The following is a 24391-nucleotide window of genomic DNA, read 5'->3' as shown; positions in this document are numbered from 1 at the left end:
GGACAACTCTTCCCTTTTGTACAATTTATTTACACAAATTCAATAAAGCAAAATTTTCTTTTTCCTTTATATTCTCTGTTTTTCTCCTCTCAGTGCCCGAGCACTAATATGGTATTAGAGTTCATCCACACCATTCAAGATTAAAAACAATGGTGTGCCTTACTACGAGAACTTCAAACCCAGATGGTGTCGACAACCTCAGCACTCAAGATCCCTAGATCAACGTCAATCCCCATTCTTCTACCATTGATGGCTCCACCAACCTCCAGCTGACCAATCGACTAGCTCATGAAGATGTATCTAGATCATCCCGGACTCGTTCATGTCTCTGAACTCCTCACCGGTCCCACTTTTTAGTCATGGAAAAGGGCCAATTCAATGGCTCTTGCTGCAAATAATAAAACTGTTTTTGTTGATGGGCCTCTCTCACACCCTAATTCTTCTAATTTTCTTTTCAATTCTTGGACCAGGTGCAAAAATATGGTCATGTCTTGGCTGCTACATTCGGTCTCCTTCGACATTGCTCAAAGCATAATGTTCTTTGATCTTCCATCTGATATGTGGAGTGACCTAGCTGAGCGATTCAACCAAGGCAATGGACCCAAACTTTTTCAATTAAAGACCAATCTCAAGGCATGCATCAAGGAGATCACTCGGTCACCTCCTACTTCACCAAACTAAAAAACATGTGCTATGGTTGTTCAAGATTAGAGGGAAAGGACCCTTGGTTCTTCCCAACCAATCTCCCTTGCTTCGGCTATCACAAATCCACCACACCAATCTCGCAACAAGAAACCCCGACCCTCTTGCTTCCATTGCAACAAACCAGGTCATTTAATTGACAAATGCTTCTTCTTACATGGGTTCCCACTTGGTTATAGTGACAAAAGAAAATCTGAAAGACCCACCCCTGCTGCCAATCAAGCAAGCACAAGTCAAACTTCATCTAATCCAATGGTTTCTACAACAAATCAAGCCCTAAACACCCACTACCAACAACTCATCTCTGTACTCAGTCAACAACTTCAACACAATGCTCATCAGATTGAAGCCACTCGGATCATAGAGGCTCATCAATAAGAAACTACTCTGACCCAAGCTGCCTCTAATTTCTCTGGTAAGTCTTCTTTAATTTTTTATGCTTATTGGGTTATTGACAGTGGTACAACCAACCACATATGCAATAATTTTCATTTGCTTCATTCTTTTAGCAATTATCCTTTTCCTCCCATGTTCTACTGCCTAATGGTCAAACAATTGATGTTTATAATGTTGGTATAGTCTATATTAACAAAGACATTATTCTTACAAATGTTCTTTATATTCCCAAAGTCAGGCTTAATCTATTTTCTGTCAATTATTTTCTCAAAGCCACTTCTAACATCATGGTTTTCACTAATGCCTCATGCATAATCCAAGCTCCAACCCAGAATTTGGAGATTGGGATTGCTGAAAGACTTCATAATCCTTACATACTCAAGCAAGATCTTCCTGTTTTACCTTGCTCTGATTTTTCCATTACTTGTAATTCTACTACTGATGTAAACCTTTGGCATACACGCCTAGGTCATCCCTCATTGTACATTTCAAATACAATCAATAAAAATCTTGTATTTTCTTTCCAAAGTCTCACTACTCACATTGTTTAGTATGTCATTTGGTAAAGCAAAAACGATTACCTTTTCCCTCACATAATCACTTTGCTGATTTTATTTTTGACTTAATACATCTTGAAATTTGGGGTCTTTTTCCTATCATTAGTGTGGAAGGATTCAAGTATTTTTTAACTATTGTTGATGATAAGTCACAGTTTACTTGGAACTATTTACTCAAAGCAATATAAGATGTCAAAGACATCATTCCATCATTTTTTTAAATGATAAATACTCACCTCAACCAATATCAAAGCTGTCCAAACTGATAATGCAAAGGAGTTAAGTCTAACTTCTTTTTATGCCATTAAAAGGGTCATCCATTTCCATTCATGTGTAGATACCCCTAAACAAAACTCTGTGGTTGAAAGGAAACACCAACACCTTTTAAATGTTGGTCGAGCTCTTCTATTTCAATCCCATTTACCATTAGTTTACTGGTCCTTCATCATTAGGACAGCCACTTATCTTATTAATAGAACCCCTTTGGTTCTCTTAAAAGGAAAAACTTCATTTGAGGTCCTATATCAAAAAGAACCTCTTTATGATCACTTACGCAATTTTGGCTGCTTGACTTATGCTTCTACACTCAATAGCACTAGACATAAGTTCTCACCTTGTTCTCACGCCTCTATCTTCATGGCTATCCCGAAGGCATGAACACTTATTGCCTATTGGACTTAGAAACCAATCAAATATTCACCTCCAAGGACACCATCTTTCATGAAAATATATATCCCTTCCAAAATCAATTACACCACACGGACATTGATGATTTTTTTTCCAAATACTACAATTCCATCATTAATTCTACCTCAGTTCATTTCTATCACTTCAAAAGACACAAACAAGTCTCCAACAAACATTATCACTACACGAACAGGTCGGCAAATCACCAAACCTGTTCATTTAAATGATTTTGTTTGTCATCTATCTCAAGCTTCCGCTTCCACATCTCATCCTATACCATATTCCCTAAGCTATACAAAACTCTTAGCACCTTTTCGAGCTGCTGTCTTGGCTCCCAATACACTTATGGAGCCAACATCTTACAAACAAGCTTCTGTCCATCTCAAATGGCAAGAAGCCATGAAGATAGAATTACAAGCTTTAGAGCTTAACAATACATGCACTATTACCTCTCTAACTCTCGTCCACAAACCTATTGGTAGCAAATGGGTTTATAAAATTAAATACAAACCCAATGGTACCATAGATCGGTATAAGGCATGCCTAGTTGCCAAAGGGTACACCCAACAACAAGACATTGACTACTGAGAAACTTATGCTCCCGTAGCTAAGTTTAATATCCTAAAAATATTATTAGCAGTTGCTGCCCTCAAACTGTGGCATCTTCATCAAATGGATATCAATAATGCATTTTTACATGGTGACTTAGAAGAGGATGTTTGCATGACCATTCCCAAAGGTTATCAACCATCTAGTTCATTACCAAAATATTATGTTTGCAAATTATAGAGAAGTCTCTATGGTCTTAAACAAGCTTCACGGCAATGGTATGCCAAGCTTTTTCGACCTTACTTGCTCATGGTTTCACACAATCGCCTTTCGATCACTCACTCTTTATCAAAATTTAAAAATGGCATTTTTCTACCAATATTAGTCTATGTCGACGACATTCTCGTAACTAGTAACAACTCAATGCCATCTCTGTAGTGACCCAACTAATTCTAAGACTTTGCACCATTAAAACTACTATACATAGACACTATTTTCGAGAAAACATACATAAGAAACATTCACAACTTTATTAAAAACTCTAAGGTAAATGTTGAAATACATGAATGAGCGGTATGGGATCCCATTGTTTGAAAATAAAACATAACTTTATACCAAAGGAAATTGTTTACAAAACCAAATGCGGAAAATACATAATTATTTTTTTAATGAGACTAAAAATAACGTCGTCCTTGAATCGTTCACGTAGTCCATCGAATCTATTCTTCCTCAATACACAGGCCAAACTACCATGAATCCTTCCGCTGCCAAATCTATTTTCCTGCATACATAAAAATAAAGGGATGAGCCTAATGCCAGCAAGGAAAATCTACTAATAACATAAAACACATATACATAAACTATATCATAAACATATACTAATAACATATGTCATATAATACTACAATGACCATCATACTTCTTGGGGCTTGTTAACTAAACAAGTCATATGCCCAATAGATTTATGGAGCTTGCTAGCTAAGCAAGTCATATGCCCATAAATTATTGCGGCTTGCTAGCTAAACAAGTCATATGCCCAAGGAAAACATACTATACATAATGTTAACATATAATAACATAACATAAGATAACATAACATAACATAACATAAGCATAACATATCATATAAATATATAAGATCTATCCTATTTTCCTTACCAATACCAAGATATGAGAATAAGGACGGGATTTGGAATACTCCTAAAACCAACAATAGGAATGTGAGTATTCTAAAGAAAAGAGATGATAAAGAAGATAACTAACCACAGAGAAGAAACTTACCTAAAATAAATCTTAAGTTCAAAGAACTTAAATACCTAACCAAGAATGAAAACAATGAGTTAGGATTTGTGTAAAGAAAACTAAAGGAAACTGAAGAAACATACTGAAATGAACTTAATATTATGAATACCTTTGGATGTACTAGAACCGAACTACACCTTGATATTGTAAAACACACTATTTATCTTACTTCCCAAGTGTTTAAAAAGCTTAAAAATGATAAAGCTTATAACCCAACCCAAGTGTTTATCACTCTATAGTAACCCTAGCAACTTGAAGGCTCTGAATACTGCTTGAAGAATGAGAGAAATGGTTGGGGTACTAGGTCCTACTTATAGAGTTCAAGGAGTGAACTACCTCCTTTTAGCTTGAATAAAGATAATGAGTTTAATTGAGAAATATTTGAATATTCGTTCAAGAGAGGCTTAAGACTCGGTCAAAACGTTCAGAGGCTAGTTAAGAGGTTAAGGAATGAAATGAGTTCGGTTTGAAAACGTTTGAAAACATTACCCTAGAGCCGATATATTGCCCATCATAGGCGATATATCGCCTAGGCTTATGTCCTGAGTGTTCGTCGATTCGTTTTTGCGAAATTGACGTGTTTTTCGTATTCCCCGTGTGGCGATATATCGCCCCTATAGCTGCGATATATCGACATACACTAAAATATTATACACGTAATTGCACTTTTTTAGCTTAATTTGAATTGGTTAATCAGGTTTGACTGAGTCATAATATGGTTTTAAAGCTGCTGGCAGGTCCTAGGGTTTTTAAATATTTCTTTTTATAAAACTATTCATAAAAAATACTTAATTTCTCAACAAACAAGCACATGACAAGTGTCATGATCTTATTAGTTCTATCTAAACCTTATAGTATAATAAATGACATCTTTATAATCAGCTATATTAATCAAACCTTATGTTATAATTAATATTCTTAAACTATAGGTTAAACTTATAAAATCTATAAGTGTTGCTACGAGTGTTCAACTAAGTCCCGACTTGAACCAAAATCCACAGTAATAAACATACTATCACTACTACTAGCTATTACTACCACTGCTACTACGACTACTACTATCTAACTAGCTAAGTAAAATTCTAGGACTCTATAATCTCCACTTTCACAAAGACCTTGGATCACTTTGTTTTTTTCTTGGTCTTGACATTGCTCGCTCTCCTAAGGGTATCTTTGTCTCTCAACACCTATTCATTCTACAATTGCTCATAGATACTGGTTTCTTAGGAGCCAAACCAGTATCTACTCCCATGGAACCCAATCTAAAGTTGAGCAATGACATTGGCGACCTTTTAGAAGACCCAACCTCATATCGTAGCTCAATTGGGAAACTCATTTATCTGACTATAACTCGACCTACCATCTTTTTTGCTGTTAATCGACTAAGTCAGTTCCATACTTCACCTTGAGTTCCTCATCAACAAGGTACCCGTCGAATATTACAATACTTGAAAGCATCACCAGGCCAAGGCCTTTTCTTTTTTGTTCACTCTTCATCTTAGGTGTCTGCATATGCCGAAACCAGCCTCAATGCTTAACTTGTTCAAGTCAAGATCTTTTTCGATGTTGATTAGGGTGCTTTCCTTGACACACGTCAATCTATATATGGTTTTTGTGTTTTCCTTGGTAATTATCTTATCTCTTGGAAGTCAAAAAAGAAAAAAAACAGTATCTAGATCCTCTAATGAAGCTGAATATCGAGCCATGGCCAATGTAACATGTGAAGTCACATGGATATTAGCCATTCTAAAAGACTTTGGCCTTCAACATTCGCAATCTGCCATACTCTATTGTGACAACAACACTGCAATCCACATCTTGGTAAATCTGTCTTTCATGAGAGGAATAAGCATGTTGATATCGGCTGCCACATTGTCAGGGAGAAGATCACTAAATGCACACTCAAATTGATACATGTCGACACCAAACACAACTTGGCTGATATATTTACCAAGGCTCTCTTGCCAGCTCATTTCAAAGAAATTGTATCCAAAATGGGTGTCATTAACATATACACTTCATCTTAAAGGGGCCTATTAGATATACCCTTAATTAGTAGTTATTTTATAACTATATTAGCTAGCTTAAGCTTCTTGATTAGTTGTACATTTTAGTTAGCAATTGCTCTGACTAATTCTGTTACTTACTTAGCTAAGACCACAATTCGTTGTTGTAACAAGACACTTAAGCTGCCTATATAAAGGAGAACTCTTCCCTTTTGTACAACTTGGTTACACAAATTCAATAAAGCAAATTCTTCTTTTTCCTTTGTATTCTCTGTTTTTCTCCTCTTAGTGCTCGATCACTAATAAATATTAAGTTCTTAGAAAGACTTGATTCCACCACCAGCCACCGTGAGGAGTGGCCCACATGGTGGCTCGCAAAGCGATGATGTGTTAAGACAAAGTGCCAAGACACAACAATCACCACCAACTGCCATGAGGAGTGGCCTTCACTAGTCTCCCAATGCTTAAGAAGAGGAAGAACTCGCCAGAGTCGACCTACTTCTCCCATTGCGTGAAGCCAAAGGATCCATAGACGACCACTGTAACACCCTACTACCCAGGGACCGTTGCACTGCGTATTTTGAATAGTGCTAAACTCGCTAAATGAGTCATTTGGCCATAATCGTGTAACTAAACGTGATTAACAGTTTAGGGTTAAATTTTTTTGGTCAAAGGTATCATCGTTTCATTAAAATGTTTACCTCATACATGGAATCCCATAATACATTTTGTTGACCCTAATTTTGGCCAACTGACACGGAGTCAGAATACGCTTGACGTGGAAGGATACGTTGAAATAAATGTAATGACGAAAATAATAAGAACACAAGATTTTAGAGTGGTTCAGCCCCAGGATCTGGTAATAACCTACGTCCACTTAGATTGTTATTGATATAAGATCAAAAGGAGTGATCAAAGAACTAGGGTTCAATGAGTTTCACCAACCTCTGAAGAACAAGACAATATCTCAAATAGAATCCCTCTAGTCTCAAATAATTCGAAAGCCAAAAGTCCCTTCCTTGAGCTACCTTTCTCTATTTATAGGCTCAAGGGGGATTACATGAATTTGTTACAGATATTCTTTCCTAAATAATCGGATACTCAGGAGATTGTGGGAGTTAATTTCGGGATTTACAAAGATCTTTATTGAAACATCATGAAGCATGCGGAACCCGCGACCATACTGGTCGCAGGTAAATTTCGGCTGCCTACTGCTTATAATTTGTCTTCTGGTCGATATCCTAGCAGAGTTCCTCCAAGTGTCAGCCACGTGTCCGGGAATCACTTGCCACATCATCCATGCCAGTTTTTTTGGATAACATTTGCCCCCCAAGTTTATTTATTACGAGCAATAAATAAAATTTTGAGGAAGCGACCCTTCGGTGATCTCGCCATACCTGTCAGAACCCTTCGTGTGTTCTTGGAAAAAGCAACCTACTCTTGTCTAATCACTACTTTTTGCTTCCCCAGTAACAATTCGACGGCTATCTCGTTTCCCCATACTTCGAAAAAAGGGAAACTGGTGATTACTCCCTTTTAATGCCACAGACAAAAATATATATATAACATCTCCAAAGTTCTCCTTTTCTTTTTACGCATGCCATTACTCTTTCAAGAAACCCTAAAACCAGAGCTTCCATTTTCTTCTGGAGACCGTCCTTCTGCGTTTTCAAGACTCAGCCCGAGAGTTCCCTGATCTCCGAAAACTCTTACCAACCTCCACGATCTTCTTCCTAGTAAGTCTTGGAACCTTTATGTTTCATGTTTTTGTAATGCATGTTTCTGTATGTTGACTGTTGAGTTCATCTATTTCTGGGTTGATATGCTTGTCAGTAGAATGTCTTGTGGGTGAAAAAAGTTACGAGTTAGTTTGATAGTCGAGATCATACTTTTTAGGACGTAAAACCGAAGTAAAATTTTGATTTTTATGCCAGCCGAAAAAATAGGTTTTTCCCGCCCTAAGAAGAGTTGAAAGAACTTTTACGAAAAACTTTTTGTTTTCACCCTTTGATCTGTTTCTCAAACTGTTCTCGTGGAAAATTTTAGCTTTTTGTTAGAATGCTGCTGTGTAAAAGCTTAACTTTTATACTTGACCATCGCTATTCTAAAAACTTTCAAAAATTCTCTATCCTCACCTCCCCATTCTTCTGCTTGCAGACCTTAATGCCAGATTTGTGGGGAGGTGAACGGCCCATCGACGACGATCTTCTTGCCCAGCTGCTCGAAGGCGAAGAACAACCGACTGACCGAGTTCACGAGATCGCTTTTTCACGATCTTTTCCTAGACCTTGTCCATCACCTCCTTAAATGGCTCGTTCTAAGTCTTTAGGCAAGAAAAGACTTGACTCCGAAAATAGCCCAAACTCTCCTGCCCAGCATGATTCACATGCTAGGGTTCCTTCGACCAGTGGTCAAGAAAATGCTGCCCTAGACCCTAGTATCCAAGTCAAGGCTCGCCCTCGTCATCAAAAACTTCCCGATGTCGAGTGGTATCTCTCCCCGACCAGCCAAGTGACTCCTCGGATGCTTGCCAACTACCGTAGGAAGTATCCTCTTACAGGGGTTAATCTCAAAATTCCAGCTGCAGACCAAAGGGCTAACCTTCCCGGAGGTGTATACAATGCTTGGTCTAGATATCATATAGAGGCGGGGGCTATCCTCCCTCTACATCCTTTTTATCAGGGGGTGGCCAACTATTTTGGTGTCGCCCCCTTTCAAATTACTCCGAATGGATATAGAATGCCGGCCGCACTCTATATCTTGTACAAACTTAAAAAAATGCCAGAACCTACCCTCCATGAAATCAATTTCCTCTTCGACCTCAAGTCCAACCCTCAACAGTATGGGACAGGCTTCTTCCATCTTTGTCACCAAGAGACAAGCCGGATGTTCCTGAGTGACACTACGCTCATATCCAACGTGGGACAGTACAGCAAGGAGTACTTCCTCACGTCGGACATGACCACCAACAATCTGGCCTTCGCTCGAGGAGGTAAGTGTTGTTTTTACTGGTCGATACTTTTCATCAGCGAATTTTCCTACATTTTTCTTAAAGTACACTTTGCCTTTCAGGACCATGGCTACGTCCGACCCCAACACCAGACATGGTGTTGAGGTCCACCGCATTGGCCAGGATGACAGACGCAGAAAAAAGCGTCAAGTCCCTGGTCACTGATGAAAATCTAAGGCTATCCGGCCTCCTGGCTCCTCGCCATGAAACAAGAGGACCTGTGGTAGCAGATGCCGCGGCCGAGGGGGATCCCGAGAAGCAACCCCTAGCGTCCCCTCCTCGAAGGAGGCCGACGAGGGTTACAATCAGGGAACCCACAGGCAATCCTTCTGCAGAAAGGCCTTCTGTACCCCAAGGCAAGGGGAAACAAAAGGCAACAGAGTCTGTTGTGGACTTGGGTGAATCCTCCGATGAAAACGGTACTGTTATTTCGCTTTTAAATAGCTTGCCAATTCCCTATCACTTGTTTGACGGGGAGGGCAACTTTACGTATACTCCAAATCTAGGGCCAGACTTCTTCGTGCCAGATAGTGAGTGTGTGACTAATAGAGTCAATAGTATAGCGATCAGTAGTTGTAGCTCGGGTATTAAACTTTGTGACCTCTTTCCTGTTTTATCAAGAGTTTTTATCCGCCTTTATTTATCATTTGCATATGTTTATTTGTACGAAGATATGGCCGCTCCCAACGTCTTCGACTTGTATCCGGCTGAGGAGGAGGTAGAAGTTTCTCTGGTTCGGCGAAAGACGTCCAGGAGGCATAACGGCGAATCGAGCCAAGGACCTCCTGCCAAGAAGGTTCGAACAGAAGATCTTTCCAAGGACGTGCCAACTGGGCAAGCTTCTGCCCAGCCTTCGGTTCCTGTTAAGAAGTAAACCCCACCTGCTACGACGAATCCTCCACCTGCAGCCGCTAAAGAACAATCCCAGCTGGCCGAAGCTCCTGGGGCCAAACTTTCAAACCGCACCTTGCGAGCAGCCAAGGACCGTCTTGCACACATCGTGAGGTATGACCGCTGCAAGGATGTGATGGCTGAGGCAGAGAATATGGGGGTTGACCAAATTCTGAACAGGGCCCTAAACGAAATTGCCAGCGTAAGCATTTCTTATCTCTCTGCCTTTCATTTTTTCTTCCTTGCCACAGACTTTAACTTTATCCTTTGTCCATAGGCCTTGCTGACTGCAACTACTGCTCATACCTGTGCCCAAGCTACCATCGACCAGGCTCGGGCAAAGGCCATCGAGAGGTACCAGGTGAAAGCTGCTGAGGAGCTTCAGGCTGCAGAAGCTAGGCATGTTGGGGAGTTGGAGGTGGTCACTCAACAGAAGGATGCTGCAGTGGCAAAGCTGGCAGAGGCTGAGTCTTCTAAGGCAGCCATAAGGAAGCAGAGGGATGACTTCCAAGAGTCCAGCCGTATCCAATACCGTGAAGTCAAGAGGCTTAAGGAGGAGCTTCTTGCTAAGGACAAGGCCATAGCCGTTTTTGAGAGCCAAGTGGAGCAGCTTAACCTTACCAATGCCAAAGATCTGGAAAGGTACAAGAATGTGACACTTTGGTGTTTCTACGACTTCTGGAAACACAACCGGGGTGCCAACTTTGACTACCTTCCAGAAGATGCCAGGAATGATGAGCTGGCCCGCTGCACTGCTCGATTGGCTAAAGAAGAGGAAAGAGCAAGGATCCCTGTTTCCCCAAGCATCGCTGGCGCAGAGGAAGGAGGGGTTGTTGAGGATACGACCAATCAAAATGTTGATAAAGACCCTCCTGCTCCTAATGCTTCTTGAACTTTTTATTTTTTCTTTCTTTAATTACACGACCCACGGGTCGTGATGTAAAGACTATATATTTTTTTAAATTTGCTGCATGGGCAGCAAACTTTCCTTTTATTTGATCAATTACATCCAAGCGGTGATGCTTGCGGTGTAAAAGACTGCATTATAATGTTATAATATTTTCATTTACTATAACATTTGTCCATATGACCGAACTTAGCATAGTACTTTGGTTTGATTTAACAAAATATAAAATTTGAAAAATACTCTAAGTACCTTAGCATGCTTTCACTTATTTTGTTCATGTGTTTACATACCTTTTGGTATGCTTTGCTATCGATGTACCTTATATGCCCCCCAAGTGACCGAGGAGCTTTAGGTCCTTGGTCACTTGCCTTGACCATGACCTGTTCGAACATTTCTTCTCGGTAGGAAAACGTAATACTTATAATACAGCAAAACAACACATGTAATGAACAAATACTTGTAAAAATAAATTCACAAAGGTTGGCAAGAATGACTGGCTGCGCACAGTCCCTTATAATCTCGTATTAAAAATGGACTAAACATGTCTTTACGAGTGATCCTAAAAATGGATCTTACATTTATAAGCGATTAGCCATACAACGTGGCTAACCCTTTTTTCAAAACTTGTAAAAAGTAAAATTTAATACAAGCCAGCCCTTTAAAAAGGACTGTTCACTGATAATACTTGCGCAGGTGTTCTCCATTCCAATAGCGTGGAACGAGATCTCCATTTAGGCGTGCAAGTTTGTAGGTGCCCGGGCGAAGGACTTCTTCAATCTGGTAAGGTCCCTCCCAGTTTGGTCTGAGTACTCCAACAGTGGGGTCGCGGGTATTTAAGAAAACTCGTCATAGTACTAGGTCACCGACGTTGAATTTTCTTTCCTTTACTTTAGAGTTAAAGTACCTGGCGACTTTTCGCTGGTACGTAGCAACTCGGAGTTGGGATTTTTCTCGTATTTCGTCAATTGAGTCTAGGGACTCCATCATCAGTTGGCTGTTCTGGTCCTGGTCGTACGTTATACGTCGATGTGAGGGGGGATCTAATTCGACAAGTAACATGGCCTCATATCCGTAAGCTAAGGAGAATGGGGTATGACCTATCGCTGTTCGGTGAGAAGTTCTATACGACCAGAGGACTTCAGGCAGCTGTTCTGGCCACGCTCCTTTAGCGTCTTCAAGCCTCTTCTTCAGGGTGTCCTTAAGAGTTTTATTCACGGCCTCGACCTGCCCGTTTGCTTGTGGATGCGCAACTGAAGAAAAACTTTTAATAATCCCGTGCCTTTCGCAGAAGTCGGTGAATAAGTCACTGTCAAATTGGGTTCCGTTGTCTGAAACAATCTTTCGGGGCAAACCATACCATTAAACAATGTTCTTGATGACGAAGTCAAGAACTTTCTTGGTCGTTATGGTAGCGAGTGGTTCAGCTTCGGCCCACTTGGTAAAGTAGTCAACTGGCACAACTGCGTACTTTACTCCGCCTTTTCCCGTGGGCAGGGATCCAATCAAGTCGATACCCCATACTGCAAAAGGCCAAGGACTCTGCATCTGTTTTAACTCGTTTGGAGCTGCTAGTGGAGCTTTTGAAAACCTTTGACATTTATCACATTTTCGTACAAACTCCATCGAATCTTCGTTCATGGTCGGCCAGAAATAACCTTGCCTTAGAATCTTTTTTGCCAAACTCTGCCCCCCAGCGTGATCCCCGCAGAAGCCTTCATGTACCTCTTTCAATAGTTCCTTAGCTTTTTCTGGTGTAACGCACTTGAGTAGTGGCATTGAATATCCTCTCCTGTACATAACACCATCGACCAATATGTACCTAGCAGCCTGCCTTTGTAGAGTTCTGGCTTTGTTTTTATCTGTTGGTAGCACACCATTTGTCAGATACTCCAAGTAAGGCACCATCCATGTATCTTCCGTTCGGACTTCCATACGGGCTTCTATTGCTCGTATGCTTGGCTCACTCAACCTTTCTACTGGCACAATGTTCAAAGTGTCAACATCTTTCGCGCTCGCGAGTTTGGCTAAGGCATCTGTGTTCGAATTCTGATCCCGCGGTATTTGCTGGAGGGTATACTTCGTGAACTGGGCAAGCAAGTCTTTAGTTTTATTCAAGTAGGCCACCATTTTTAGGCCTCGCGCTTGATATTCCCCTAGAACTTGATTCACTATCAACTGTGAATCACTGTAAATATCAAGCGTTTTTATGCTCATATCTTTTGCCATTCTCAATCCAGCGAGGAGTGCTTCGTATTCGGCTTCATTATTTGACGCAGTGAAGTCGAACCTAACGGCGCAGTGAAATCGATGCCCTTCTGGCGTTATCAATATCACCCCCGCTCCTGCGTGGGATTCGTTGGACGACCCATCCGTGAATAATTTCCACGAAGGAGCTTCATCTTGGGGCTCAGGCACGCTAGGATGTACGCACTGCTCGTTGTCTGGGAGTTCGGTGAACTCTGCAATAAGATCAGCCAAGACTTGTCCCTTTACTGCTGCTCGCGGTGAATATGTGATATCAAACTGCCCTAGTTCGACTGCCCATTTTAATAAGCGCCCAGCCGCCTCTGGTTTTTGGAGGACTTGCCGAAAGGGCTGGTCAGTCAAAACTGTGATAGGGTGGGATTGAAAGTAAGGACGTAGCTTCCTTGAGGCCAAGATTAAACAGTATGCTAACCTCTCGATGGGAGGATACCTCAGTTCTGCTCCGATCAACCTCTTGCTTACATAATATACTGCTTTTTGTATGCCTTCCTCCTCTCGTACTAGTACCGCACTCGCAGAAACTTCAGTGATCGCCAGGTAAATGAACAAAGTTTCTCCTTCGATCGGCTTGGATAAAATGGGAGGTTGTGCCATATGGGCCTTCAAGGCCTGAAAAGCTTGCTCGCAGTCTCCTGTCCATGCAAATTTCTTATTGCCCCTAAGTAGATTGAAAAAAGGGACGTATTTGTCTGTTGATTTTGAAATAAATCTACTTAGGGCTGCAATCCTCTTGGTTAAACTTTGTACATCTTTAATCTTTTCTGGCAATTTCATGTCGATCAGGGATTTTATCTTGTTGGGGTTGGCCTCGATTCCTCTTGAATTTACAATAAACCCCCAAAACTTCCCTGATCCAACTCCGAAGGAACATTTGAGGGGATTTAGCTTCATCTGGTACTTGTTCAATACGTCAAAATATTCTTGTAAATCCTTCACATGTCCTTCTGCCTTCTTAGACTTTACCAGCATGTTGTCCATGTACACCTCCATGTTTATCCCAATCAATTCTTTAAACATGTGGTTAACTAACCGCTGGTAAGTTGCACCTGCGTTTTTCAGTCCGAAGGGCATTACTTTATAACAGTATAAGCTCGTATCGGTCCGAAAGCTGGTGTGATCCTCGTCAGGGGGATGCATTCTAATCTGATTGTAGCCTGAATATGCATCCATGAAGCAGAGGATCTCGTGTCCTGTAGTAGCATCGACCAACTGGTCGATTCTTGGGAGTGGGAAGCAGTCCTTTGGGCAGGCTTTATTGAGGTCTGTAAAATCCACACAGGTTCGCCATTTTCCATTAGGCTTGGGAACCAACACTAGATTGGAGACCCACGATGGATAAAATGCTACCCTGATGAACCCATTCTCCTTTAACCTTTCTACTTCTTCTTTTAAGGCTCTCGATCGATCTTTATCTAGCAGCCTTCTTTTTTGTTGCACGGGCGGAAAAGTGTTGTCTATGTTCAGGACATGGCTGATAATTGCAGGGTCTATCCTAGCCATGTCTTTGTGCGACCAAGCAAAGACTTCCTGGTTCTTCTTCATAAATTCCACCAGTGCATGCTTCGTGGTTTGTTCCAGGTTTTTCCCGATCTTCACGACTCTGGTCGGGTCTTTTTCGTCAAGTTGGACCTCTTCCAGGTCCTCGACGGGTCCAACGTTCTCTTCAAAATCCCCAAAGCGAGGATCTAAATTTCTATCCTCACTTTGGGCAACACCCTATTTGGTGACCTCATCACCGGATTGGGGTTGTGTATCGATCGCCATCTGCAACTTATCTGAGGTAGTGCTCTTTGATGTTCCCTTTTTCGCCTTCGTGACTGAGGCGTTGTAGCACTCTCTGGCTTCCCTCTGGTTTCCGGGTTGGTCATCTTGAGGTGGCTGGCTCCTGTTTCCACCATTTTCGTCATTCCTCCGACCGGAATTTCCTCTGCTGGAATCGACTTCATCATAACCATTGCCATCTTTGAATCGTGATTGGCTATGACGGGATCGACTGTTCCCTCGATTTCCTTCCCAGGCTGAAACGTCCCGAGCGTTAGAGGGTGGCCTGCGTTGGTCGTTAGGTCCCCGTGCATTATCATGCCGTGGGGGACCTCAGACCGCAGAGCCTAACTCCGAGTTCCTCCTGTTACCAGGAGGATGCTGTCCTCTGTTCGGAAGGTTCGGCTTGTCGCCCCTATGGCGTCTAAGACTGCGAGGCTGATGCCTGGTCCTATTCTGCCTTTGATGCGGGGGATTGCCACGACTAGCTTGGGATGGAGGCTGTGCCTCAGGGTCCAGTGGGAAATCGTCATGGGGCCCCTGAGGCTGTTCGGGCCTTTGTGGACTCGAGGGTTGGATAGGTGGGCTAGGATTAGGACCCCTTTGTGTTGGTCCATTCGTAGGTTGATCAGGCTGCGAGGCAGGTGCAGCTTGATTCCTAGCCAACTGCAAGGCTATCTCGAGGGTTGCCATGGCTTCGCTTTGGCGACGGTCCATATCCGCCTGCCTCTCACTTAACTCCACGCGCTGTCGTTCAATTTCTTGCTGCTGCTGCGCCATGATTTCGGCAGCTCTTTCCTGGCTGGCCCTCAGATTGGCGAGCTCTTCGTGCAACGCCCCCAGAGTACTTTTTAGCGTCGCGTCATCCATTTCTTCCTCCTCAAGTTCTAAATGTGGCTCATCCTCAGCCACGTTGGGAGGGGGAGGAGGAGGCGGGTTAGATGGTACAGCACCGGCCGCCTGTCAAGTTTTCCTGGTAGTTTTCGCCATTGGTTTTCTCAACGGTGATATATCAAGCTCTCAATGAAAGCACCAGAATGTTGACCCTGATTTTGGCCAACTGACACAGAGTCAGGATACGCTTGACGTGGAAGGATACGTTGAAATAAATGTAATGACGAAAATAATAAGAACACAAGATTTTAGAGTGGTTCGGCCCCAGGATCTGGTAATAACCTATGTCCACTTAGATTGTTATTGATATAAGATCAAAAGGAGTGATCAAAGAACTAGGGTTCAATGAGTTTCACCAACCTCTGAAGAACAAGACAATAGCTCAAATAGAATCCCTCTAGTTTCAAATAATTCGAAAGCCAAAAGTCCCTTCCTTGAGCTATCTTTCTCTATTTATAGGCTCAAGGGGGATTACATGAATTTGTTACAGATATTCTTTCCTAAATAATCGGGTACTCAGGAGATTGTGGGAGTTAATTTCGGGATTTACAAAGATCTTTATTGAAACATCATGAAGCATGCGGAACCCGCGACCATACTGGTTGCAGGTAAGTTTCGGCTGCCTACTGCTTATAATTTGTCTTCTGGTCGATATCCTAGCAGAGTTCCTCCAAGTATTAGCCACGTGTCCGGGAATCACTTGCCACGTCATCCATGCCAGTTTTTTGGATAACACATTTAAAAGGTTAACTATAATGAAAAAGTTACAACCTACTGACCTAAGCAGAAAAATAGGGTTTGACCCTAGTTCCTTTTTAAATCCTTGGCTGTGATGGTCGAGCAGCCGCATATGTACAAATCGTCACCTAAGCTCTCCAACTCAAGGATGGTCCAAATGTCTTTTCCTTTTACCTGCACCGTATAGCACCCGTGAGCCAAGGCTCTGCAAGAAAACTTAAACATGCTCATAAGCAGTTAATACATATTCCCAAATCATAATAAGCATGCCTAGTATTAATAACCCTACTCACACACATACCATTCATATCAATGACTACAGTGTCATATGGGGCCAATAACCCAAGATAAATGATCAATGAATCATAACAGGGTCCAATGCCCAAAATACATGATTATGGAATCATATTGGGGCTTGATGCCCTAATACGTGATTAATAAATCATACCGGCTCAGCGCCCTAGGATATGGGACTAATGAGTCACCCCGAGGCCCTTTGCCCTGTCCTCTGTATAAACATCCTTGGAGCTGACCTAGCGTACCTGGCGCTTTAGTTTTCTCTGACCAATAGGTCCGTCAAGCGTATGATGCGTTCCTGGTTAGACTAAACCATATCGACCAGAACTTAGCACTCTATTTCCGTCCTTGACTCATAAGTTGCTTTTTGACCATCACTCAACATGCTAAGGCTGTCATTGACTAATAAGTCGATGCTTTATGACCAACACTCAATGTGCCAAGATTGTCCTTGACTAATAAGTCAATGCTTTACGACCAACACTCAACGTGCCAAGGCCGTCCTTGACTAATAAGTCAATGCTTTACGACCAGCACTCAACGTGCTAAGGCCATCCTTGACTAATAAGTCAATGCTTTACGACCAACACTCAACGTGCTAAGGCCGTCCTTGACTAATAAGTCAATGCTGGGGCCCAGCCCTAGGATATGGGACTAATAAGTCACCTCAGGGCCCATTGCCCTATCCTTTGTATAACTAGCCTTCGAGCTGGCCCAGCATACCTGGCGCTGCATTTTCCACGACCATTGGGTCAGACAAGCGTATGATGTGCTCCCGGTTAGCCTAACCAAAATGACAAGTGATCAGCGCGCTATTGCCGTCCTTGACTCACAAGTCAAGCCTTGCTCTAGAAGATAATGCAGACAGACATATATCATATATCTTGTTGACGGTGAGAACTCGTCAACTAAGTTAAGTTAGAAAAATTGTAAAGTGGAGATTATCAAAAGAAAAACTTTAGAAATCTAAGTATAAACTCCAAGAACAATGGCAGAAGAACAATGGTGAAATCAATTTGTATTCACTATGGTGCACTGCTACAGTAATTTTTCCAACCCCCCTCCATGTGGAATTGGGGTTCATTATATAGTGGGCTCTAATAGCCTTAGATACACTGTGGTCCAGGGGACCAGGTGGTACATAAGTACACTATCAGGAGAGTTGTTTAAGAGGTGGTGTTGTTGGTACAAGTGCATGGCCATGTACCATGAGGATGTCTCCACTACTCGACCGTACGACTGTCAGAGGAGTGGTGCAGGTGGTAGTGGTGTCGACTCTGACATCTGGTTGGGAGCATGCAGGCCAGGCCCTCTCTCCTAGTGCTCCAACTACTTGTCCTGCATGAGTGCCATGGTCAGGCGTACAGGGTCTTAAAAGCCGTACCCCGTACAAGATTGTACTAACATGACCTTTCTGAATCATACTTGGGCTTTCACTTCTAGATGGTGGGGTTTCCACAGATCTCCATAGGAGATGCATCTCGAGGTGAAGGGGTGCGAGATGCATCACGAGGCCCTCATGGTGCAGCCGTGGCGAGGCTAGGCGAGGCCGTCTGCCGAGGGCCGTGGCGCGCGAGGCGCTGGGGCTCACGAGGCTGCCTGCTGAGTGCCGTGGTGCACGAGGCGCTGGGGCTCACGAGGCTGCCTGCTGAGTGCCATGGCGCGCGAGGCGCTGGGGCTCGCGAGGCTGCCTGCTGAGTGTCGTGGCGCGCGAGGCGCTGGGGCTCGCGAGGCTGCCTGCTGAGTACCGTGGCGCGCGAGGCGGTGGGCGAGGTGCGCACGCGAGGCGATCCACGCGGGGGCGCTGGGCGCGCTAAGGGGTGGCACGAGGCTAAGGCCTCGCGAGACGCCATGCGCCATGAGGTGATGTGAGGATGGGGCCTCGCGAGACGCACATGCGCCATGAGGTGATGCGAGGCCGTTACAAGAGGACGGTGGCCTGAGCGTCCCACAACTCAGACATGTATTTAGGCCTTTATGGGACCTTAGCACGCGCCTTGGATCTTTTACATGCATGGAATATTGAGCATCCACACTTGCCCCCCAGTCTAGGAAAGGACCTTTAGGTGCTCTTGTAGACTATTCTCCTTGATTCTTATAAATAGGCCTTCATGCAAGGCATATTATTTTCACCTTACTTCCTTGGCTTAGTGGTTTTGAGAATCCTTCCTCTTTCAAGAGGTGAGGGGTTCAATCCCCCACATCCTCATTTTTTCCATAGTTTCCTTCATTTTTTTTTATTTTTATACATATGAGCTAATATTTTGGTATGTCTATTTGGAGGCTAACACATCCTTTTTGTTTATTTCTGTAGACACGTGATTTCGACCACTTAGATCTTTTTTTGACCTTGCCGGCGTGTTTGGCCCTCGACCTCCTATAGACCATGATTGCACTCTATTTTTCCTGCTTGAGATATTTTCTTTTTCCCTCATATTCATTGGGTCCAAACTAGAATTACTCGGGATGGGGTATTTTGGCCTAAGCTTGCCGTGAGTTAGCCCAGTTGCATGCCCCCCTGTTTATACCCTGTAGTGGATCATTTAGGGCACTTGCACCTAGAGGTTTTAAGCCCATTCCTTTGTGTTTTGTAGCAATTCTCTCATTTACACGTGAACCCCTTTTTGCTTTCGGGACGAGGCCTCATGGCCAGTGACGGTCCGTTCGACATACCTCCGGGGGTTGAGTTTGTTGACCTGTCCTCAGACTCAGAGTCCCATGAGGAAAATCCTTACCAAGACTATGACTCCTTAAGGCAGGCCCGTATCCGTCATCTTGAGCACTTGGCTGAACTTAGGCGTAAAATTTGGGTGGTGGAGAGCGAAATTGACTCAGCGTTGAGAGGAGACGGAGCACCTTTCCCCCTAGATCTTAGTGACCATGTAGTGAGCCTTAGGGTGACCCTTTTAGAGTTGCAGAGGGAGTTGGAGTTTATGGAGGGACACCTTCCTCCTGAGCCCTCCAGCCCATCCTCGCCTGATGACTGTCATGGGACCGCTTCCGCTTCTCCTCAGCCCTTAGTCTCGATTTTCCCTAGCTTAGCGCTTCCGCAGTAGCTCCCCCGATGGAAGACTTTTGCTAGGAAGAAAAAATGGAGGGTCAAGTGTTCCATCTCTTTCTCACCTTTTTCTTTTGGTTTTGCAGATATGCCGAGGGCACGACGACAGGTAGCCTCCAATGAACCGGACGATGCTCCTTTACTGGCATTCGAACTGGTGTCGCATGTGTCCGAAAACAAACTGAGGGAAATTGTGAATCACTATCGGGTTCCCCCGGAGTACGCTTTATACACTCCTTTGGAGACATGCCGGGCTGACTGCCCTAAGACCGGTTTTGTGGCCCTTAGTGAGCACATCCTGAAAGCGGGTGGTACCATCCAGTTACACCCGTTCTTTGTTGCAGTCCTCAACTACTTTGACCTGGCACCGCTTCAGCTGGCACCCAATGGCTGGCTGACTTTGAGCTGCCTTTTCGTTGCGTTTATGAAACTGGTGAAGCGTGCTCCTATGGCGCTAGAGGTGCATTTCCTCTACGACCTCATGCCCACTCCCAAGTCAAAGGGCTTCTATTATTTACAAAAAGCCAACAACGAGACCTCTTTGATAGAGGGCTCGGTGTCCAACCTGGTGTCCTGGAAGCAGGACTTTTTCTTCGTGCAAGGCCCCCTCTCTGTCCGCGAGCACTTCTGAGCCACTCCCAGTAAGTACCCTAAGCATCACTTTCTCTCTTTTACTTTTTTGCAACTTATTGTTTCATGACTTACGTTCATATCGACCATGGCGTGTATTATGCAGAACAATTTGCCGAACTCACAGTCGTCGGGCCGGAAGTGAGAGATATGAGGAAGTTCCTCAACGCTGACCCTGCTATGAAAAAGGCAGAGTACTTATTCACCAGGAAAAATCTGAACCTCCATAAACTGTCCCCTGTCTCGGACCCTAAGTTGCTGTGGACCATCTCTGGGTCCAAGATGTAATATCCAACATTTTCATAATACATTTATTTATTATAAATCAAAGTTTTAATACATAAAATGTACAACTTTACAAATTAAGAAATAGTAATGGAAAAATAGTGTTTAAAATATGATTTTATGTTTTTAATGAGATTAAAGAAAGAGAAACTTGAGTAGTCAAGTATTGGACCCAAATGTCATATAATTTTAATTGGGGATTTTTATAAAATTAAGAAAGTTTGGCTAAAGGGCTTATTTGAAAAGAATTTTAGTATTTTGGGTCCAAGTGTAATTTTTAAAAATAAATAAATAAATAAAATAAAATAAAAGGCTTCAGCCTTTCATTTTACCCGAGCCCCTCTCTCTCTCTCCTCAGAAACTCTCTCTCTCTCTCTCTCTCTCTCTGCGTGTTACTGTTGCCGACGACGCAGGAGTACTTTCCGGCCACCATTTTTAGCCACGCGCCGGACCGTTGGATTCAGAGGCCTCCGAACTATCGACCCACGCGGGAATCTAGAGCTCACTCGCCGATTAAACGCCTCAACCACTCGATTTAAGTTCGGCCACCCCGCGACTTCAAAGTTGCGATTCGGCCACCTCGGGCATCCGTTTGCCGATCCGTCACCACCATCGTGCTCCTCGTGTTGTGGGCTTCAAAACCCAATAACTTGTTCCTACATCTACCATAGTTGGGTGGTGGGCCCACCACGAGCCACCGCGATCCACCGTAGACCGACGGTCGAAACTTAGTGTTCGAGGTTCCGAAGTACGTTTTGAGTCTCAGAAAATCATCGTTTGACTTATTGTGGAACCCGATCATTTTGGTATAATTTCTTTAACCTATATATTTTGATTTAATTGTGATTGATTAAAGTAATTGTTATTATGTGTATTTATGGTATATAATTATATATTATTGATATATGGAATATTTTCTGTAATTTACTGGCTGTCTGGGATTATATATATTTTTGATACAGGTTTTGATTTTGGAATTGTCTACTTTATAGCCGTTGTGCTGTCTAATTTTCTAGAAAATATTAGATATTAAATCAAGTATAAAAATACATATTTAATTGATTTTATATTAATATGGAAATTATTATGATTAAGTAATTTTAATTATTATTGTTATTATTTTGTTAAGTAAATCAAGAATACAGATTCATATATATATATGAAAAGTATGATTTATAGTAAACCTATTATCTAACCATTATTATTGTATATTAATATTTGAATATTAAAATAATATCAAATATTAGTTTCCTACAGTTTTTGATATTTGTAAGACCAGTGAAGTTTGGAGAAAGTATATTTATTATATCACTGGAATTGATATTATGACTAACTAATAATAATATAAATATTTATATTTATATTATTATCATTATATTGATTATTACAACTTTATGTTACAAATATGATTTCTTTTATAAAATGACTATTTGAATATATACATCCATATACGTATTGCTATTGAAGTATTTTGTTATTAATATCGAAATAAGTTTAATTATAGACGATAATTATTATTGTTGTTAGGATTATAATTATTATTATCATTTATATAGTTTCTGGTATGATTAATATACACTATCAATAGTGTATATTTACGGATTAGATAGAATTTAATAAATTATGTGCCTTGAATAGGATTTGTATGGATTTGATTGATTGACTCTTGGTGAGCCGTTTTAAAATAAGCTAAGGACCTAAGGTAAGTAAATCTCACCTTTTGTGCTTAAGTGTAAGGTGCATGACTACATTGATTGTGTACATCTGATGAGTTAAGTATGGTATGATGATGATGCATATGATAAGTATGTGAAGAATGGTTATATGAACACCATAAGGGTGTTGTGTGATATGTAATTGATGAATTCTGTGATATGTGAAAGATGTCTTACTTGGTTAAGAATGATATGAATTATGTGCAAGTATGTGTTCTTATGTTGATGGATATGTGGATTACTCTATGTTCATGATTTGTTATATGTTATGATATATGAAGCGTTTAAGTTTTTAGGCTGGAAACCTTAGACCTGAGCCATAGCTCTACGTTAAGGTATAACAACGCCACCAACCCAAAGCTTCATGTATTATGACTAAAGATGTTTTGAGTTATATGAGATGTGATACAATGCCTTGATTGAATACCATCAACATCAGTCATGAACACGAACATTGGCATTTCAGCATCAGCATGTATGCATGGCATGTACATTTATGTGATACATTATTATGTGATATAAGACCATGCATATGGATATGAGAAAAGTTATGAAATGTCTTGAAAAGTCTTATGTAAAGTTAAACATTTTAATGACACAAGGCTTAAGCAAAGTGATAATAAGATGTTTAAAAAGGGTGCCACTGTTTTGATGAAGCAATCAAGTAAGTTCAGTAAAGAAGACGGAAGTCTATAAGACTTATAGTGGCTGCCCACTAGTGTGGGCTAGGTCAGAGTTGACCATTCAGATATGTTTGCCATGTTTCCGTCTTTCTCCTCCATATGTGTAATAAGTATGGCAGCTATGGCAACGATGAAATGAGTGTTATGATGAGCCTAGCTGAGATGATGGCTAGCCGGAGGAGAACCCATGGGATTCTATATGATATGTGTAACAAGCCCTGCAGGCATTGGCTGAATCAAACAGTGTGCACAAGTGATATTGGGCCCATAAAAATGTGAAACTAAAAGAAAGAGCATAAAAGTAAAGTTTGAAAGTGCATGAGCAATAAATGAAATGCATAAGTATATAAGTCAGCATATTAGTATATGTGCACTACAAACTCACGACATTCATGTGTATGTGTATGCATGAGATTTGCTTACTGAGCGTTAGCTCATTATGTTATTTTCCAACATTTTTCCAGGTGTGGCTTTAGCTGTTGAGCAACTTGTGGAGCACGGACTCAGTAGCAATGCAATAATAGTTTAGAGTTTTCATATGGCTGCCTTAAATTTAAAGTATTCATACGTGTAATAATTTCTTCTAATAAGTTTATATAAAAGTTTAAATTTTTCTGTATTTCTTCGTATCATTTTATTTAATTCTTTTGGTCAAGTGCCTTACATACTCGTAAACCCTAGAATTACGAGTATGTGGCAGACGTACCCTACCTTAGGGACGTTACATGTTGTCCCACAATTTGCTTCCCGGGCGCACCCCGGCTGTAATGGCCATTTTTAACTCCCGGCGGGTCAGGCTCCCCACTTTAGCGGCCTCCATGTTGAACTTATGAATGTAGCTCTTTAGACTCTCCTTTTCTCCTTGCTTCACATTGGCAAGGCTGGTGCCTGGCATCGTGTAGTCTGGCACGGCGTGGTGCTGTTGGAGGAATTCATAAGAAAACTGCATCCAGGATCTGATGGACCCCGAACTTAGTCTTTTGAACCATTTGTATGCGGGTCCTTTCAATGTGACAGCAAAGCAGTCGGTGCTTCCTTCGTAGGGGGTCATATTGGGT

The 24391-nt window shown here is 42.0% G+C and overlaps 1 protein-coding gene and 1 long non-coding RNA gene across 4 annotated transcripts; both read left to right on the top strand.

Moving 5' to 3' along the window:
- Positions 1-41: 41 nt before the first annotated feature.
- Positions 42-23952, top strand: LOC133834737 (uncharacterized). Of its 3 annotated transcripts, none has more exons than XR_009893426.1 (3): positions 42-1117; positions 22574-22637; positions 23798-23952. It is a non-coding gene; the product is annotated as an uncharacterized LOC133834737 (long non-coding RNA). The 3 variants fall into 3 exon arrangements; XR_009893427.1 differs by lacking the exons at positions 22574-22637; positions 23798-23952 and adding exons at positions 20107-20661; positions 20757-21064; XR_009893428.1 differs by lacking the exon at positions 22574-22637.
- On the top strand, positions 9840-11177 carry LOC133780351 (uncharacterized). Its single transcript, XM_062220145.1, has 2 exons — positions 9840-10302; positions 10378-11177. The coding sequence occupies exons 1-2, from the start codon at positions 10237-10239 to the stop codon at positions 10990-10992; spliced, it is 681 nt and encodes a 226-aa protein (XP_062076129.1). The 5' UTR covers positions 9840-10236; the 3' UTR covers positions 10993-11177.
- Positions 23953-24391: the final 439 nt, after the last annotated feature.

Source organism: Humulus lupulus, chromosome 5 (assembly GCF_963169125.1).
Source record: "Humulus lupulus chromosome 5, drHumLupu1.1, whole genome shotgun sequence".
Taxonomy (NCBI): domain Eukaryota; kingdom Viridiplantae; phylum Streptophyta; class Magnoliopsida; order Rosales; family Cannabaceae; genus Humulus; species Humulus lupulus.
This window is presented reverse-complemented; position numbering and strand designations above follow the sequence as displayed.

Bases quoted from the DNA above. Each gene is read 5' to 3' on its own strand.
- LOC133780351 (XM_062220145.1), top strand. From the start codon at position 10,237: ATGGCTGAGGCAGAGAATATGGGGGTTGACCAAATTCTGAACAGGGCC. The intron at 10,303-10,377 runs GTAAGCATTTCT...CTTTGTCCATAG, and splicing joins CCCTAAACGAAATTGCCAGC to GCCTTGCTGACTGCAACTAC.